Source organism: Silurus meridionalis, chromosome 5 (genome assembly GCF_014805685.1).
Source record: "Silurus meridionalis isolate SWU-2019-XX chromosome 5, ASM1480568v1, whole genome shotgun sequence".
Lineage (NCBI taxonomy): Eukaryota > Metazoa > Chordata > Actinopteri > Siluriformes > Siluridae > Silurus > Silurus meridionalis.
In genome coordinates, this window is record NC_060888.1 from 24,235,823 (window position 1) to 24,254,726 (window position 18,904).

General features: G+C 37.6%; 1 protein-coding gene across 3 annotated transcripts in view; it reads right to left on the bottom strand.

The window, feature by feature from the left end:
* The window catches only part of nav2b (neuron navigator 2b), a 155,653-nt gene that overhangs the window by 120,387 nt on the left and 16,362 nt on the right, over nt 1-18,904 (bottom strand). Inside the window, exons 1-2 of one of the 3 annotated variants that reach the window (XM_046849223.1) lie at nt 18,343-18,390; nt 16,268-16,505 (exon numbers count right to left, since the gene is read on the bottom strand). In XM_046849223.1, coding sequence (XP_046705179.1) covers nt 16,268-16,360 — 93 coding nt within the window. In that variant the 5' untranslated portion in view covers nt 16,361-16,505; nt 18,343-18,390. The other 2 variants (XM_046849222.1, XM_046849224.1) reach the window with 2 other exon arrangements.

Consider the following 18,904-nt stretch of genomic DNA (forward strand, 5'->3'; position numbering starts at 1 on the left):
GGAGACACAACTAAAAATCACCGATAGGCGGCACACATGCGGTGTATTTGGTGCACACATGGTGTATGTGGTGTACACATAGTATTGCACGGTTTAAAATTATTGTTATTGCACATTATTGCATTAAAAAACTTTGTTATTGTTATTATTAAACATTTAAATACAATAACAGTGTATATTTTGGGAACAGCTCTGATTGTAAAGTCTAATAGCAGCAGGGAGAAAAGACCTTCTGTATCACTCTTTCATACACTTAAAGTGTAACAGTCTGTCACTGAAGGAGCTGCTTAAAGATGAAACTGTTTCATACAGGGTGTGAGAGTCGTTCTCCAGTAATGATGACAGTTTAGTCACCATCCTCCTTTCTCCTGCCTCTTGTACAGTGTCCAGGGAAATCCCCAGGACTGAGCTGGCCTTCCTGATCAGCTTGTCCAGTCTCTTCCTGTCTGCAGTAGAGATGCTGCTGCACCAGCAGCCCACAGCATCGAAGATGGCTGAGGCCACCACAGAGTCAAAAACGGTCTCAGTAGCACTCCCTGAACCTATCCCAGTTCAAATCCCAATCAAATCTCTCCAAAAAGTGGTCGTTTTGAGGTTAAAATTCAGGATCGATTGGAATGCTAAGAGGTCAAACCACAGCAATTACCTCCAGCCCAAGTTGCTATTTTTAGCCTCTTAATGGAATCTCTTAACCTCCAGCAACTCCAAATGTGCTGTACCATGGCTGACCTTGAACTAAAAACTTTCAACACAGATGAAATATACAAAGAAATGCATTTCATTGGAATGGTTTTGGGCAATTGAGATTATATGCAAGAAGACCATTTACATGCTGAATGATGGATTGATTTATATACAGCAAATTAATGAACTAAAAATGAAAAATAGGCCAAATTAAATAAATATAACTCTAATCTGGACTTGAGCTGCCATTCTTCAAGCTGTTTGGAATAATATTCTTGAGGCAACCTTCCACTGATTCCCGAGAATGGTTGTGAACAGCACTACAGTGTGTGCCAGTCAAGGTCGAATTAAAGTCTTTAGTGAAAAGTAGAAAAGAAAGCACACATGTTAAGTCGATCTCCAGGCTAATCCGGTGAGCACGGCGATATAAAAACAAACCGTCCGATTAATGTTCGAGCTCTGGGTTTGTCGATTGTAGGCTTCAACACTGCCAAGTGCTCAAGGCTTTTGATATTGACTAAGACACATGGTTAATTCGGAGCTCAGCAATGCTCTTAAAACCTAATTGCAGGAAACACACAAAAACCCTAATACCATCATTGAATGATGTCATGCCCAAAAGCTTCTTAGCGTTTTGGTTACCGGAATACACACAAATATATCTGCAGTATGAAAATGCATAATTTAGGAAGTTCTAGGAAGTTATGTGAGTATGTGGACCAAACAAGGAGGAGTCAGGGTGTTGTAGAGTACCAAGTGTTTAAAGGGTCAAAGTAAAAAAGGTAGTGTAGGTAAAATGGGAGGTAAAAAAAGCATTTTGTATTACAGTCAGGAAATGAGAGAATGCCAGGGTATGTGGGACAACACACTTGACAACATTTTGTTGAGAAATTTTAAATTGAATCATAAATTCTTTACACCAAAATTACTACAATGTTCCTTCTTAACATTGTAACTGACATGTAAAGGAAAATTTAAAAGCATTTCTAAAACTGCACATAACACGTGTTTTATACGATCAGTGAAACTTTTAATGTTTATCTAGTAATGTTCAATAGAGATTAAAGTTTTACACAGGGTCTAAAAGCACAGGCTCGGTCTCTCGTAAATCCACAAATATAAAACCCACCGACAAATTTTATTCAGATCCTGTAGGAGTACAGGTCTAATTGTGGTATTTGCTGATACCAGTAGTGATCATGGAACTGAAACGGGTAACCTGATCAGTAATAATACATTAGAGACGTCATGAAGCATTTTCTTACGCTCTGTTGATGTTTGTTGCTGTAGCATAATGTTCGTGCTGAGCTTTCTGTCCAAAATGTTCTGGTGTTTATACAGTAACTTTAATAGAGACTGTGATGGACTGACATGCACAGAGGCCCCACCTTCAACACTAAGTATAAGGCAGTGTTCATTCCTCTATCAATAAGAACAAGTCACAAAAGCCACACTTTTTTACTAAGGAAAAGACATGGTGGCCACACCCCTTTTTACTAAGAATAGGGCACAGAAGCCACATTTCTTTTACTAAGAAAAAGACACAGAGGCCACACCCCTTTTTACCAAGAATAGGGTACAGAAGCCACACTTCTTTTACTATAAAAAAGACACAGAGGCCACACCCTTTTTACTAAGAATAAATAATGGAGACCACACCCCTTTTTTACTAAGAATAAGGCACATAGGCCACACCCCTTTTCACTAAGAATAAGGCATAGAGGCCGTAAAAAAAAAAACTAAAAAAAAGAGAGAAAAAAACAAAACAAAACAAAGAAAATATGATTTATAGCATTTCTAAAATAAATATTAATAAACTTTAAAGAACAAATAAATATCTATAAAACTAAATCCAGATAATCCGATAACAGTCATAACTCATAAGATAAGTTGGATTTGGGGTCAAATAAATATATATATATATATATATATATATATATATATATATATATATATATATATATATATATAAACTAAGCGAAAACAGAGTCCCTTTCACACACAAAGCGTTCAATTGCTGCTCAACAGCGCCATCTAAAGACGGGATTTTTTGTTTCTGTCTTTAGGACTTCTGAGGTCCTAAACTTTCATAAAAAGATCTCAATGAAGCACATGCTGACAAAATAGATATTCTAAATGTAATAGTCAGTCTCCATCGTAACTTTGCTTAGTCAGGGTTTTTACATCAGTCTGGAAAAAAAAAACTAGTTTTGCGTCAAAGGATATCAACTGAAATCCTTCACATTTTTCACAGCACAAATTTGCACTACACATTTTGAGAGCTTTATCTAATTTCTGTTTCCTTTAATCAAACTCTCTGACATTCCTGAGGCTTCAACAATTATTTAGTGAAGTAAAGCCATGAAGGGAGGGACTGTAGTTTGAAAGCAACACCACCGAAGGGGTCGTCTCACACGAAGTCACTTCACCCCTCCTCCAAACCTCCAGTCTCTAAAATATTAATCAGTCATGTTCTCTCTGCTGTTCACTCTTTAGTCCCGAAAAGAGGTGAGAAAAATACAATATTCAGTGCACTCCACTTCATAGGCAATTGCTGTATATTTTTTTTATAAATATATATGTAAAGCATACTGTGTATATATATATATATATATATATATATACACAGTATGCTTTATATATATTTATAAAAATATACAGCAATTGCCTATGAAGTGGAGTGCACTGAATATTGTATTTTTCTCACCTCTTTATATATATATATATATATATATATATATATATATATATATATATATATATATATATATACACCTAATGACAAGAGTAGTATTAAGTACACTGATCATGTGCATCCTGCATGCCTGGGGTAGTCATGTCTTGCTCATGTGGGGACCCAGTGACTGATCAAAGCAGGAAAGACGGAAATAGAAAGAGTTTTCTGGTTTGGACAGGGACTGGAGCTTATTAGTTACAGTTCAAGCAACATAGGAGACTTTTGACTGTCTCTGAGTTTCTGTATTACAGTTTTTCTTAGTTGCTTTGGAGCATTTCTCAAATCATCCATAATATTTGCAAACCAGCAAGTGCATTCCCAAAACACTATGCAAACAGCACAATACATTGGATTTCTTGCAAAACGCCTGCATTTTTCTCAAAATCCTTAGCTCATCTCTCAAAAGTAAGTATTTGTGTCAATGAACATCTCATTCCCATCTGAATGAAAAATCCTTTTGTCATTGTTCACAAACTAAATCATCAAAATGTTTGGTCGTGTTGTCAGTGTGACGCTGCACAGTTTCAGGATTTCTTGATATAAACTATGGTTTGGATCACAGTGACTGTAAATGCACAAAATTTTACTTCCTTCTGTTTGGTACATGCGAATTTCAGCAGCACAAATTAATTTTTTTGGTTGCATATCTGATTTATATTGATTGCAGAGACCGGACAGGATTCACACTGTAATTGTACTGTACAAGTGCTCATTTGTTTTTTGGTTGTTCATCCATTTTCAGAATTTATAATACTTTGTTTGGCTCTTTCTGTATTCACTCTCCAATTGAAAGTTCACAAGATTCACCTTTGTCCTGTTTTAGAGAACTTGTCGATTATTGGTTGATCTAATGCCGTTCACTCGCTTTCATTAGTGACGTTCAAGATTCATCTACACAATTCATCATCTCAAGTCACATTTACAAAATAAAGTTTAATAGAAATGAACTGATGCTGAGATGTTTTGGGGGTTAAAACTGTTCAGGTGAAACCAGTATAATGTATTTTGTTCAACATGAACATAAACAACTGATAATGTATAAAACAGCAGACACTTGTACAAAATCAGTTAAATTAATGTACAAAAGCATTCACAATTTGATCAAAGCAACAAGAAATATTCTTATGATGAGCACAAATGACTTGATTATGTGGAAGTTGAACAAGAAGTTTTAAAAATTTCATTTCTGATCTGACAAACACTTCAAAACAACTGAGAAAAACTTTAGGAGAAAACTAAATAATTTATATAATAACTAAAGTGGAAAAAAATGGGTACAATAAAGTATTGTATATTTGTACTGATTAAGTTGGCAGATTTTGAAGTCTAAACCTTAACCGTAAAAGGATTGAATTGATCGTATATGAGGTGATTCTTGCTGTCTTCTGTTAGCTGCTGTTCGGTAGGTTGCGTGATGTCATAGGTAGCTTGTCATTGCTTGTTAAACTGTATGTCTGCCTCTAGTGGTGAAGCGTGGAAATACAACTGAATAGGAATCCTTTCTTACACCAACCATTGAATTCTTTACTCCAGATTTGACAAATAGCAATAATATGTCCAATACAAGGTGGTATAAAAAAGTTTTGAGACTACTGGTACTAACTGGTGCAATTCTGACGTGCCATGTCTGCGATTTCATCATGGAACTGAGCAAATCTGCCACAGAGACAGTTGACATGACATACGTTTGACATACAGCGAGGTGTTTGGGTGAAAGAACATCACTTGAAGACGACGAGAGGTCAGGAAGACCTTCAACGAGCTCAACCCCTGAAAATACTGAAAGCTTTCAGCAACTTGTGCATGATGATTGTCGGAGAACAATCCACATAGTTTCACTTCTGCACCCACCCTACTCGCTAGATTTGGCTCCTGCGGACTTCGCCCTTCCCGGACTTTGGGGAGACCCAGCATAAATTGCAGAAGGTGCTTGACACGCTTCGAAAAGAAGACTCAAAGGACACATTCCAGAAGTGGCAGGAACGCTGGGAGCACCGTATTGCTATGCAAGAGGCCTGAAGGTGATCGTGTGGAAACAAAAATAAAGTACTTTTTTGTAAACAAAGTTAGCCTCGAAACTACCTCGCCTCGTATTCACAACTAGCTTATCTAAGGTCTTTAGAAACTACAATTCTAGCATAAACGCTCACAGCTCACTTAGCATGCCCTTCAAGTAGCACCTAAACCAACTTGCAAATATTATTTCCTTAAAAGCTACAGATTAAAGTCAGAGGAGACCAGTTTCAGTCCTGGATTTCTTGGTAAACATGTGAAGTGTCTTTAAACAGGGAAAGGAAACTCTCCAAACTTTAGGTCTCAGAAATGCATTTTTTAAGTGATCATTTTTTAAACTCCAAAAATAACCCTATTGACAAGGAAATTTACATGCACTGTGCACATACGCCTGCATATTATGATATAATGATAGCATGTCCACCTAAGTTGATGATCATGGTTTCTTCCATATGATCTGAAAATCTGCACTTTTTATCCAAGGCTTTTATCCAAGACCAAAAAGTATTTGCATTTGGAAAATATGTGCCTAGGAAAAGGTTTCAAACAGGCAGCAATTTAAGCATTTTACAAAAATGCCAGTAGCTGATTAATGATGTAGAACAGGTCACTGGGTCACTCTGCATTCCTGTACCTTCAGAGTGTATAGATTCAGGGCTGAGGGAATTTTCGTTAAATCTGAGTGGGATGAGTGATCAGTAGTAATGATTACTTAATTCTCTGGAATGTTTGGCAAAAGTCTGAAAAAAACTTAAATCCCAAGAACTGTCAAAGATTTTCACACCCGATAATAATTATAGGTTGCATATTCCTTCTCAAATGCTAAGCTGAGTGACAGAAGTGCCAACAAAAATCCTATCAGGGAAATAAATGAAACCACAAATACTTCTGTAGAAGGGACCGATCGTTGATTTAGATTATATCACATAATAATAAGAAGTGGAAAGCTGGAGCCGTTTTGTGAACTCACCCAGATTAAACCTGTGAAGGTAACCGCTACCGAAACAAATGCGCCTTTTTATGTCCTGTGTCCTTTCCACTTCGGTGAACGAGCTTTTACGGCAGGTGAACTTTGGAGTTTTTGATTTCTCCTATATTGCTGTAGCAAGGGGTCAAAAAGTGTAAACGTTAGAGGTTAACCATAGATACTGGCACCTCTAAAGTCCTTAAATATCATTATAAAATGTCCAAGTCATTGCTTAATAATGTAAAAATGTCTGAAATCGCTAAATACTGAACGCTAACCTTGTGTAATGAATAAGAACAAAATGAATGCGTGTTGTCATGGTAACCATGATACCGCATGTTACGGTTCTTTATTTAGACGATGTTGGGTAGTTTACTGAAGAATCTGTAAAGGGACTTGTCAACTGAAGTTTGAAAGTTATGTGCACTATATGTATAAAAGTTTGTAGACACAAGAACATAAGAATCATATTTGATTTTTAAACATCCAATTCCTCATTTAGTCCCCGTTTGCTGTTATAGTAACCTCCACTCTTCTGGGAAGATGTTCCACTAGATTTTGGAGAGTGCTTGTGGAGATTTGAGCACATTAATGTCAGGTATTGGTGTAGGTGAGGTGAGGAGGCCTTTGTTCTATTCATCCCAAAGGTGTTCAACAGGATTGCAGTCAAAGCACTCAAGAGCTTCCACTCCAACCCATGTAAAGCATATCTTCATCATGCTGGAACAGGTTTAAGTCTCCTAGGTCAAGTAAGGGGAAGATTTCATGTTACTGCCTCCAAAGACATCCAATACAATTGTGTGCTTCTAACTTTGTGGGTTATATTTTGGAGAAGAACTACATATGGCTGGAAAAGTCTGGTGTCTCACTACTTTTTGTCCATATAGTGTATACATACATTAAATTGCCAAATGTATTGGGTCACCTGAACTTTCCTGCTATATGTGGTTCTTTTCCAAACTGTTAACACAAAACTGGAGGCACTCAATTGTACAGGACGTCTTTAGATGCGCTATAATCAAATTTTGCATTCACTTGAACTTGGAAACCCAAACCTGTTCCAGCATGGCGATGCCACTGTACACAAAATGAGCTCCTTGAAGATCTGGTTTACATGCTTTAGAGAGGAAGATCTTGAGTGGCCTGCTATAGAGCTCTGATCTCATTCCTACTGAACACCTTTTGGATGAATTATAATGCTGACTGCACCCCAGGCCTCCTCACCTACAATAGTACCTGCCTTTTGTAACACCATTGTGGCTGATGAACACAAATATTCATACGCACACTCCAAAATCTAGTGGAACATCTCCCCAGAAAAGTGGAGGAAATTATAAGAGCAAATTGGGACTAAATGTGGAATGCAATGCTCAAAAACCATATACTGTACTTATTACCAGGTGACCCAATACTTGGCAATATAGTGTAGTGTATATAGTATATATGGTGTATATCTCTGTATCTGTTACAACTGGAAGTAGTAAAAATCATACACAATCATCAGTAATTTAGAGTAGAAGTAACTATTACTTCTTAACCATTACCATACTGTTAAAAGTGTTTTTAAATTATATCAATATTGATCATGTTTAGTTACACAAAAACTGCAAAAAAACAGCTTTTCACTTTCTCCCACTTCAGCTGATGCAGAAAAAAAAAATCAATGAAGAAAAATGATCTGAATTAGCATGACAATAGAAGTGAGAGTCCGAAATCACAATAATGTCCAATTTAGAGGCACAGAGGGTGAGGGAATTTCATAAACCGAGCAAGCCGATAGCACAAATACAAAACTAGACTAAACGTCTGACCCAAAACTACTATTTTGACTGGAGCTGAAATATTACAATACCCATTTAATCAAATAGACACAATACAACTTGTGCAGTATGACTCTTCTTTATGGACATCACACACACACACACACACACACACACACACACACACACACACACACACACACACACACACAAAACAGCTTGCAATATTGTAGTATAAACTGTAATCTGAATGCATACTGCATACATTATGTATACACTGTACAGCTATGTATAGCCCTTTTTTATTTTTTTTTACATTATTTAAAATACGTAACTATATTTTGCTATAATTTATTTTAATTATGTTGAATAAGAAACTAAAAAAAAATTCCCTGCATTTCATTATACAGTATGTATACACTATTTACTGTAGAGTAACTCGAGTAATTAGAATACAAAAAATCATGGAGTGAACTTTTCCTCGATGCTTCGTTTAGTCTATTTTTACTACACACGGAGATTTGCGTTACCCTACGGACCATTATTACTGACGCAACAGTACAGTGCAGTGTGTTTACCTTTATTAGAGTAATTTGAAATAGATTTTTATATTTTAACTGAAAACTAAATAAAAATAATTTCTTATATGGATTTGCATTTTGATGTCAATTAAATGCACTAAATGGGTTTAGTTTTTTACAGATATACTTGTAAGCAATTTCAGTAATAAAAATGTATGCATTTTCAGCAAGCTAAAATGGGGCTAACACCCACTGACCTTGTGTCATGCCATTACAAAGTGAAAAGAAAGCACAAAGAAAAGTGTCTACATTAGAAAAATAAATGGCTGAGGTGCGAACAACAACTCTTCACAAAGCCAGACCGGCTCTGTGAGGAATGTAATACGTCTTGATAAAATCCTCTTGACCCCAGGGATAAAGACTCAGAATGGGGATCATGGCGAATGTGTGGAAAACTACACGATCACAGCTTTAACTGCTCACAGGGATGACTGCTGTCTCGTCAAAACACCCTCAACAATTTAGCTTTGCTACTACAAATCTTTGTCAATTTGTACTAATAAAATATGCAATGTTCAATTATATTAGGATTCTGAAATGGTGTGAAGACAACGTTTTAAGACCATCTGTGATTGAGGCGAGTATAGCGGTGGCACAGTCAGACAGACAGAAAGACAGACAGACAGACAGGACGAGACAACATAAGATAAGATAGAACTTTACTGTCATTGCATAGAAACAGCCAAGTTTGACTGGTAAAACACGTGTGTAGCGTGCTGCACACATTAATACATCTGAGTAAGACTTTTTATGCCTACCGAAAAAAAGAAATTGATTTGGTCTTGGACATAATTAAAAATCAATTTACAAGAAAAGCTAGAGATCGTGAGAAGGTCGGCCAACCCTGAAGCTAGCTAGCTTGTCTCAGCCTGGGAAAGGGTTTGTTCTCCACTTCCAGACCAGTGAATATGAGCGGTACCACTGGCTTACAGCCTCTGAGGATCGCTGCAGATTATGAGTCTGCATCTCTGGTGAGTAGGTTGTATTTTATTTACATTTTTAAAGTTTTTTTATGTTCTTAGACCAATATAATTCTGAACTGCTCCAGATGATGTAGGAGGCACAGTTGCGGTGATAGTGTAGTGGTTTGGAGTTGTAAAATGGTATTCACCCTACATACACAAAATGCCTCTCTCTCTGTAATGCCACACGTTGTTATATTGTGTTTTTGTACAGTGTTGATGGTTTCTATAATTGCAAAATGATAGTGGTGGTATTAGGAGGTGGATTAAGTCGGGTAAGTCACTACTGAAGGCTATGTACCAAATGCACGGCCCGCCACAATGTTCAGCATTGCTTTAGCTTTGTAGGTAGAAAATCAAGGGAATTTTAATTAAGACCCAATAATAGCCAAAAATAGTTAAGCTGTTGTTTTTACTTCAGTTTTAAACATATTGGGGGTTAGTTTCTTTAAAAAAAAAGGGGGCAAGTATGAAACATTTACAGCATTTTGGCAGACACCCTTATCCAGACCGATGTACACTAATCTCATTGATATAATTGAGCAGTTAAGGGCTAAGAGCCTTTCTCAAGGGTCCAACAGTGATAGCTTGGTAACACTGGGATATGAACTAATGACCTTTTGATCAGAAGTCTAATGCCTTAACCACTGATCTATCACTTCCCCAAAAAGACCCCAAAGCACCAGAAACCCCACTAGTTTCTATGAACTGATATTAACATGCACATAGAACCTGCAAGACTTGATAATAACTTGGACAAGAGCCATTCATTCAAATATTCCTCCATTTATTCACCTTTACTAACTGCCTCATATGAGTTACAGTAATGTTGCAAAAATCCAAAGCCTATCCTAGGAATACAAAGTATGAGGCAGGAATACACCTTTTATGGATGTGTGTCTATTACAAGGCACCATGTACACACACATTCTTACTGTCACTGGCAGCTATTCTTTAGGTTAGCGCAGCCAATTCATCTATTGGATTTTTTTTGGCTGAAAGAACAAATGTGGACAAAGCAAGAACATGAAACATTTAAACTATGGACTTAATCAGGAACCCAGGACCAATGAGATGGTATCAATATCCACTTCACCTTCCAGACAGTTACATAACATGTTAATTTAGTATGAATTCTGTGCCAAAATTCTACTTCAATACTACAACAGTAGGTCAATTCAGGATTAAGTCCAAACCTTGGTTTGACCTCATGTGTGTCACAACCAGGGAATTAAATAGAATTTTGAATATACAGCATTTAACTGAAGGGTTGTAGCCACACAAACATAATGTACCCACCCTTTTATATTTTTCCTAAAGATTTTAGATCCTACACACTCAAAGGACTCAGGGGCTCGTTTGGGGCTTTCCAGATGGTGATTTCCACTGACAAATCCAACACTCTAACTGCCAAGGTGACCAAAGGGCCTGTTACCACATAGTTTTTTTTCCCCCGCTGTTAAATCAACGGAATGAATAAATAAATAATATACTTGGCTGACAAAATAAATGTTCCTAGAAGGTCATCAGTTTATATTAGGCATCTTCATTAATAATTTTTTGTGATGTTTGAACAGATGATTGGAAGAATTCACAGCTATGATTAAGTTGCCATTTCAGGTTCAACCTCAATCTGCATGATTTTTCAAGGTTTTAGTGCATTAAATGTCTTTTATTTTAAAACGTGTTTGGGGCAAAGGACCACGGTAATCTTAGAGACATATAGAAATAAAGGACATGTCGAAGTTTCTTGGAAAACTATTCAGTGACACGTAAGAGACGATAACTGTACCATATGAAAGTCGTACGAATTGAATTTTTTTTTGTTCAAATTTTGTTAGCAATGTTCCATTCATGACTTCTGCATTACTGATATTTACTAATGGTGGACAATACCCACCAGGTGCCACCCACTAAAAATAATCAATAATGAACAACACTAATTAGTACTGAAGTAAATTATTTAAGAATCTGTACTTGATCAGAGTATCTTCGTTGCCAGAAACTTTATTTGATCAAATTTTACTGTGATATTTAACCCTTTTCTTCACTACATTTTTGATACCGAGGTTTGAACCCCCAACCTTACAATCAGTAACTCAGAGCCTTAACCACTAAACCTTCACCACCTAGATAGCATTGTTGAAGATTAACTTCGCCTTGTACACCCTTTACGATAGCGGTAATCGGGTTACCGGAATGTTCAGGAAAACCTACCAAAAATGACAAAGGCTAAAAAAAAATGTTTTAAGCTTTCATTCATGGTATAGGAAGGTTAGCATTTCAGACGTTTCAATGATTTGTTTTAAAGGTTTAAAAACGCCAAATTGGAATGAGATCCAAATCAATGTGAACATTCCGTCAAATAAAAAAAATTAAACAGTACAAAGAAGAATTTTCTTTTTTACTTTCACTCAAAATAAATAAAAGTACATTATGACTTTTGCACCTGCTCACGGGACAATTCGATTCAAAGCAATGGATATTTGAATAAAACAATGGTTTCAAATTTGGACTTAAAAATTACCATCATAACTTCCAACACAGTTTTTTTATTGGCTTGTGCTAAATGGCCAAATTTCACTAAAGGATTCTGAATTTTAAGATGGCTGTCCCATTAGCATTAGCTTTACAGTGTTCCACACAGGTTTATAGAGTTCAGACATTCACACTGTATCCTGGCGGATACTTGAAGAGATGTGTTTTTGGCTCAGATAAAGTTTATTACCGGTTAGCTACATTATCCTAATAGCGTAGAAAGCATGATTGACAGTAAAAGTATTGGCCGAACTAAAAGCTTTTAGGGCTAAGTGGAAAAATGGTGTATTGTTTTTCTCTCCTTGACTATTTCTTTAGGGTTATGAAAGGAAGTTTTTTTTTTCCATATTTAACATCCTTTTACTAAGACCGCACTGGGGTACAGTTTGAATTTATGGTGAGGTTTTGCGCCACAAACGAACAGTAACAGTAAATTTTCAAACGACCCACAATCTACATGTATCTTTGGAGAGTTATCAGAATAGCATCAGAATATCCTTTAATTACAGACTCAAGAAAACCTGGAAAAATAGTAATTCCGGGGTTCTTCCTTTTAGCTCCGACCCTATAAACTGTGTGCCAAGTCGTCACGGGGAGGAAAACTCAAAAACTTCCAAAAAGTGCAAATCAGGCCAAGTTAAGATAGAGAGAACGAGCGAGAGAGATTAGAGAGACTACAGCTTTCTACTGCATTGCTTTCAGGAAACTCGATCAACCGTTTACGTGCTGGAGTTTCTTCTCAGCTGTCGTTTGGAGTCATGTGAAAATAAAAGTTCTTGATGTGCAATGACAGTCTATTTTTCTCAGAAATGCAGAGCCCTCCCGTGCGGATAAAAAGATTATACTCGATGTCAAACATCTCAACATAACCGGGCTGGACAAGGTTCGCTCCTGATCATCTCAACATCTATTTGTTGTTGTACAATATTCACAGGAGGATCAACACCTCAAAATGCAAGTCCAGCTTAAACACACACACATACGCACACACATGGATATGTGATATACGACTACACACATACATACGGAATAAAAATAAAAGTGAAATAGTGAGAACAAAGTGTAAGTCATGGGTTAGTGGGAATGGCGAGAACAGCCTGTTCTTTGTTTGAACGCCAGGACATGGCCCTCCTGCAGTTATTATGAATGTGCTTCTAAACCACAGGAGAACTGAGCAAACACTCGCCTTCCTTTTGCAACACGATGAAAAAACGTGCGCGACTGAAAGGACACGACCACGAACACAGCCGGTCTTAATTCAGTTTCAGAAATGCAACATGTTACCGTGTTCTAATATCACGATTTACTGTTTGCTTTCCTACACAGAAGATCTACTGCTAACACACAGGAAAAAGACATTCTGTGACACTGAAAGCATGTAGTAATAGATACAAAAAAAATATATATACATGTTAACAAATCAAAATGCCATGGCAAAGGAATAAAAACGCTTTAGGCCATAATGTAAATAAACCTGAATAAAACGCTTCAGCATGAGACAAGATTCAGAGTGGTGCAGTGGCTGATTGGTTGGTAACATAGTCCATTTTAACTTAAGGAATAATCTTGATCTTATTGATGGATAGAGTGATTGATTAATTGTTAGCAAACATTAGCTTCATAGCACCAGTGCAAAACAAATGTAGCAAAAAAATACAAGGTGGTATAAAACAGAACAGTTTTGTAACACGGCAACAGATGGCAGCACAAGGCTGTACGCACAGTCACAAGGAGCACCGTCCTTTATAAGTCAGTGTGCCAAAAGACATTGTCTTGTGTGCATCAGAAGCTGTGCAACTGGTGCTATTCCTATCAAGTGCGTTACCACCTCTGCTACTCTGACCACGTGCGCATCCTGTCACCGAGCTCTCCTCACACGTGAGTAAACAACGTGACCTCACTTCCACGCTCACCCCACCCCATTTGCCAGATTTACAGTATCTTCTGTGGAGTTTGCCCTCTTCCCGAAGATGAAGATCCAGCTCAAAGATTTCCGTTTTGATACCATTGTGGAGATCCAGCCCAAGTCACAGAAGGTGATGTCTTGACTGAACAACTTCATCTAATCTACACAGTGGACACAGGAATGTATAGAAATGTCATTTTACCTGTAATTGCACAGCTATTGCATCAACCCACCATAGCTCATAAGTGATCCAAAGACTTATTTAATGCTAGTTGAATAATCATTAGGGGGTCGCTAGCATGACATTAGGTCCCTAGTTGCTAGTGTCATAGTCTGCGAGCTCTGGATACTCAGGTCACCTCCAAGTCAGTAAAGCCCTTCCAACACCCGGCGATTCGTTAGGCCCAATCGGCCTCATTTATCACAGCAAATTAGCTAATCAGTGTGCCACCACCATACAGCGGGTTTCAACAAAGCCTTGCCCATAGCTGTGCTCAGAGCTGTTACAGTAGGTACAACTGGGTCTGGCGAAACACAGTCCATAAGCACAGGCACTCCAGGGCAAAAACAGATGGGAGAGGTGCTTAAATATTTCTCCTCATTCGTTTAAAACACACATGTAGTGGAAATTTAATGAACATGTACTACTCAGAATGTCTAAGCACACAATTGAAGGATGGAGGTATGTATTGTTTTTCCTTTTTATACTGCAGCACAGTTTTCTTTAAAGGAACACTTTCCAATAAAAAAAAAAAAGAAGATTGTCATCAAGCCAAGCTAAATTATTATTTCAAATGAACAACTGCTCCAATAACAGGGAGATTCTGGATATTTTAAAATACATTTCACAGTAAGTTCAGATATACATAAGTTCAACAGGAGTTTAAAACTTTTTAAAATAATTTAATTCACAGGTTCAAAACAACACCAAACTTGGTACTGCGTTAAAGCATATACACACACACGCACTGACCATAAGATTCCTATGTGTTTTACAAACATCCCATTCCACATTTAATCACCATTTGCTGTTGTAATAACCTCCACTCTTCTGGGAAGATTATCCACTAGACTTTTTAGAGATTTGTGCTCATTCAGCCACAAGGGTGTTAGTAAAGTCAGGTACTGATTTAGGTAAAGTGATCTTGAACTCCAAGCTTATGTAAACCATATCATATTCATGGAGCTGGCTTTGTGCACAGGGGTATTGCGATGCTGGAAGGGGGTTTGAGTGTCCTAGTTCAAGTGAAGAGAAAATTTCATGCTACTCCATCCAAAGCCGTCTGATACAATTATGTACCTCCAACTTTGTGTTAAGAGTTTGGGGAAGAACCACATATGGCTGGAAAGTTCAGGTGTCCCAAGACTTTGTCCATAGAGTTATGTACACTGACCAGGCATTACATTGTGACATTATGACCAGTGATTGAATAACACTGATTATCTATATAGGATATATATCAGACAGCAAGTGAACATTTTTTTCTCAAAGTTGACGTGTTCGAAGCAGGAAAAATGGGCAAGTGTAAGGATTTGAGCGAGTTTGACAAGGCCCAAATTGTGATGTCTAGACGACTGGGTCAGAGCATCTCCAAAACTGCAGCTCTTGTGGGATGTTCCTGGTCTGCAATGGTCAGTATCTATCAAACATGGTCCAAGGAAGGAACAGTGGTAACCGACGTCAGGGTCGTCTGCGGCCAAGGCACATTGATACACATGGGGAGTGAAGTTCCCCTATGTGACGTCCGATCCAACAGACAAGCTCCTGAAGCTTAAACTGCTGAAGAAGTTCATGGTGTTAACGCTCCACAGGTCAGAACTATTTTGCCAGCAAAAGAGGGACCAACACAGTATTAGGCAGGTGGTCATAATGTTATGCCTGATTGGTGGCCATAAAGTTATGCCAGTGTATATATCATTTGATTTTTTTTTTTTTTTTTGTGGAACTATACATTTTAAAACGATCCTAAAATGATCTTGCACCGTACAATATCAGCAAAATTGATTTCAAATTCAACATTGGTTTTTGAAATCATTTTTTGGTCATGTCTGATATATTTCTGACTTCCATGTAAAACCACGCTTCCAGCTGAATGCTGTGATGATCCTGAAGGCTCACCTTGCTTTGTTCTTCCAGCGTGTGAGACGCTGCTCGTCTCTGCTGCGGCTGACGACTGTTGAAGTTCTGGCAGGTCTGCGATCCGGCTTCCATCGTACTCAGTGTCAAAATGACCTCCTTCAAACGTCAGTCATGCTGATCAGATGCCGGATTAGCTGATTCAGCTGATGACTTGTCCTGGTCTTTGACTAAGGAGTTTCGTTACTGTTGCACATCCTTGTACCTCAGCTTCCAGCACCTGAAGGACATGAGAAGAGGTTTCCTACATTTAACCAGTAAGCTTAGACCTCATACTTCACACAGGGACTTCTCACATCCAGGTAGACTTATACTCTTAAGAATGTTAATGTAAAAGCGGGTCATTTTTCATCTATGGAAATATCGTTTTCAACTCAATGCAGAACATTCAACAGAATTATATTACATGATGTGTTTTTTTTTTACCTCAGAAAGAGCAGATGTGTATGCCTTGAGGCTTGTGCTCACTATGTTAGGCTACTTTACACTATATGATATAGAAACAGTGAGGTGGTTGTGTTTCCACATGTTCCCAATTTTTTACACAACACACCATGTCATGAAGTTTTTTGCTCAGCACCGCAATGATGACGTTTCAGGTTATTCAAGAACGTACGAGTATAACATTCTCCATTTATGCTTCAATTTAAAGAACCTCTGAGAGAAAAGTTACTTCCTATTATAAAACTGAATAAATAAAACCACACCTCTTTTTTCTTTTTTTCTAAATAATAGAACATTTTTAAGCTGAGTAAGCTGTTACTGTAAAAACGCTAACCGTCTGACCAATCAGATTGCAGACTGTGCTGTAATTAAGCAAAACCACTCTACCAATATACCAATTATATATATATATATATATATATATATATATATATATATATATATATATATATATATATATATATATAGATTCACACTGAAGGCATCAAAACTATGAATTAACACATGTGGAATTATATACATAACAAAAAAGTGAACTGAAAATATGTCATATTGTAGGTTCTTCAAAGTAGGTATCAAGAGAATGCCAAGTGTGCAAAGCAGTAATCTAAGCAAAAGGTGGCTACTTTGAAGAACCTACAATATGACATATTTTCAGTTGTTTCACACTTTTTTGTTATGTATATAATTCCACATGTGTTAATTCATAGTTTTGATGCCTTCAGTGTGACTCTTCAATTTTCATAGTCATGAAAATAAAGAAAACTCTTTAAATGAGAAGGTGTGTCCAAACTTTTGGTCTGTACTGTATATATATATATATATATATATATATATATATATATATATATATATATATCTCTGCACTTGTCAGTTTGCACAATGCTTCTGTTTGCACTTCTGCTAGATAATGACCACCCCCAAGGGATGGTGGTAGTCTTTAATATGTTGAACTTCTAATCAAGACTGTGAGTTCAAATCCCAGCACCACCAATCTGCCACTGCTGGGCCCCTAAGCTAGGCCCCTAACCCTCAACTGTTCTGTTGTGTAAATTAGATTATTGTAAGTCGTTCTGGCATCTGCCAAATGCCATAAATGTAAAATGTAGTTGCTGAGCTTCATTTGTTGCTGTGTGCCTGCACTATGAAATGGCAATAAAGTTTTATCTATCTATCTATCTATCTATCTATCTATCTATCTATCTATCTATCTATCTATGTTCCTAGGCATAATACATTTCAGCAAATGCACGTGCATAAAAGCTATGCACATAGTTATGTACATAGGAAAGTGTTAGGAAATGAATCCTGAAATTTCTTTTGTGCAATAAAATGCTTAGGTTGTGAAATAAAAGTAGATGAAAGTAGATAAAAGAAATAGCATGATATAAGAATTATAAAAGATTATAGTAAAGACATGAATTGCACTGATAAAAACAGAAATAAATACATTACAACTTGCACTATACAGCATTCTCACCTCCAGTCTGCTACCTGTTACAGCAAATGTCAACGCAAAGCGCAAACACACAAACACACGCGCGCGCGCGCGCACAAACACACACGGCCGCATGCACAGATCCACACACGCGTCCAGCATCATCAACACTCACCCGTGCACGCGCTTCCTCTACGCTCTCGATCTCGCGCTCTCTCTCTCTCTCTCTCTCTCTGTCCACGCGGAGACCCCCCGCGCGCGCACACGATTCAGCGTGCTGCTGACGTCACTGGGACAGTGCGCTTGCGGGCGCCCTCTAGTGAAATCATCGGAAAACTACAAAACTCACTTCCGAGTTGGGTGGGGTTTTTTTTCCGTCCCGGTTTCTATTTCCGCTAGATGGCGCTCGAGAGGGAGAGTTAAAAAAAACTAATAGAGGGGAGAGGGAGGTTCAGAAGTTATTCCAGGTAAAATAATTCAAGATACAGAAATAAGACGTAAAAAATAAGAATAATTAAAAGTAATACTACTGATAATAATGATCTTCTTCTTTCGGGTGCTCCCATTAGGGGTCGCCACAGCGGATCATCCGTCTCCACACCCCCCTGTCCTCTACATCTGCCTCTTTCAAACCAACTACCTGATATCTTTCCTCACCACATCCATAAACCTCCTCCTTGGTCTTTCTCTTTTCCTCCTTCCTGGTGGCTCCATCCTCAGCATTCTCCTACTGATAT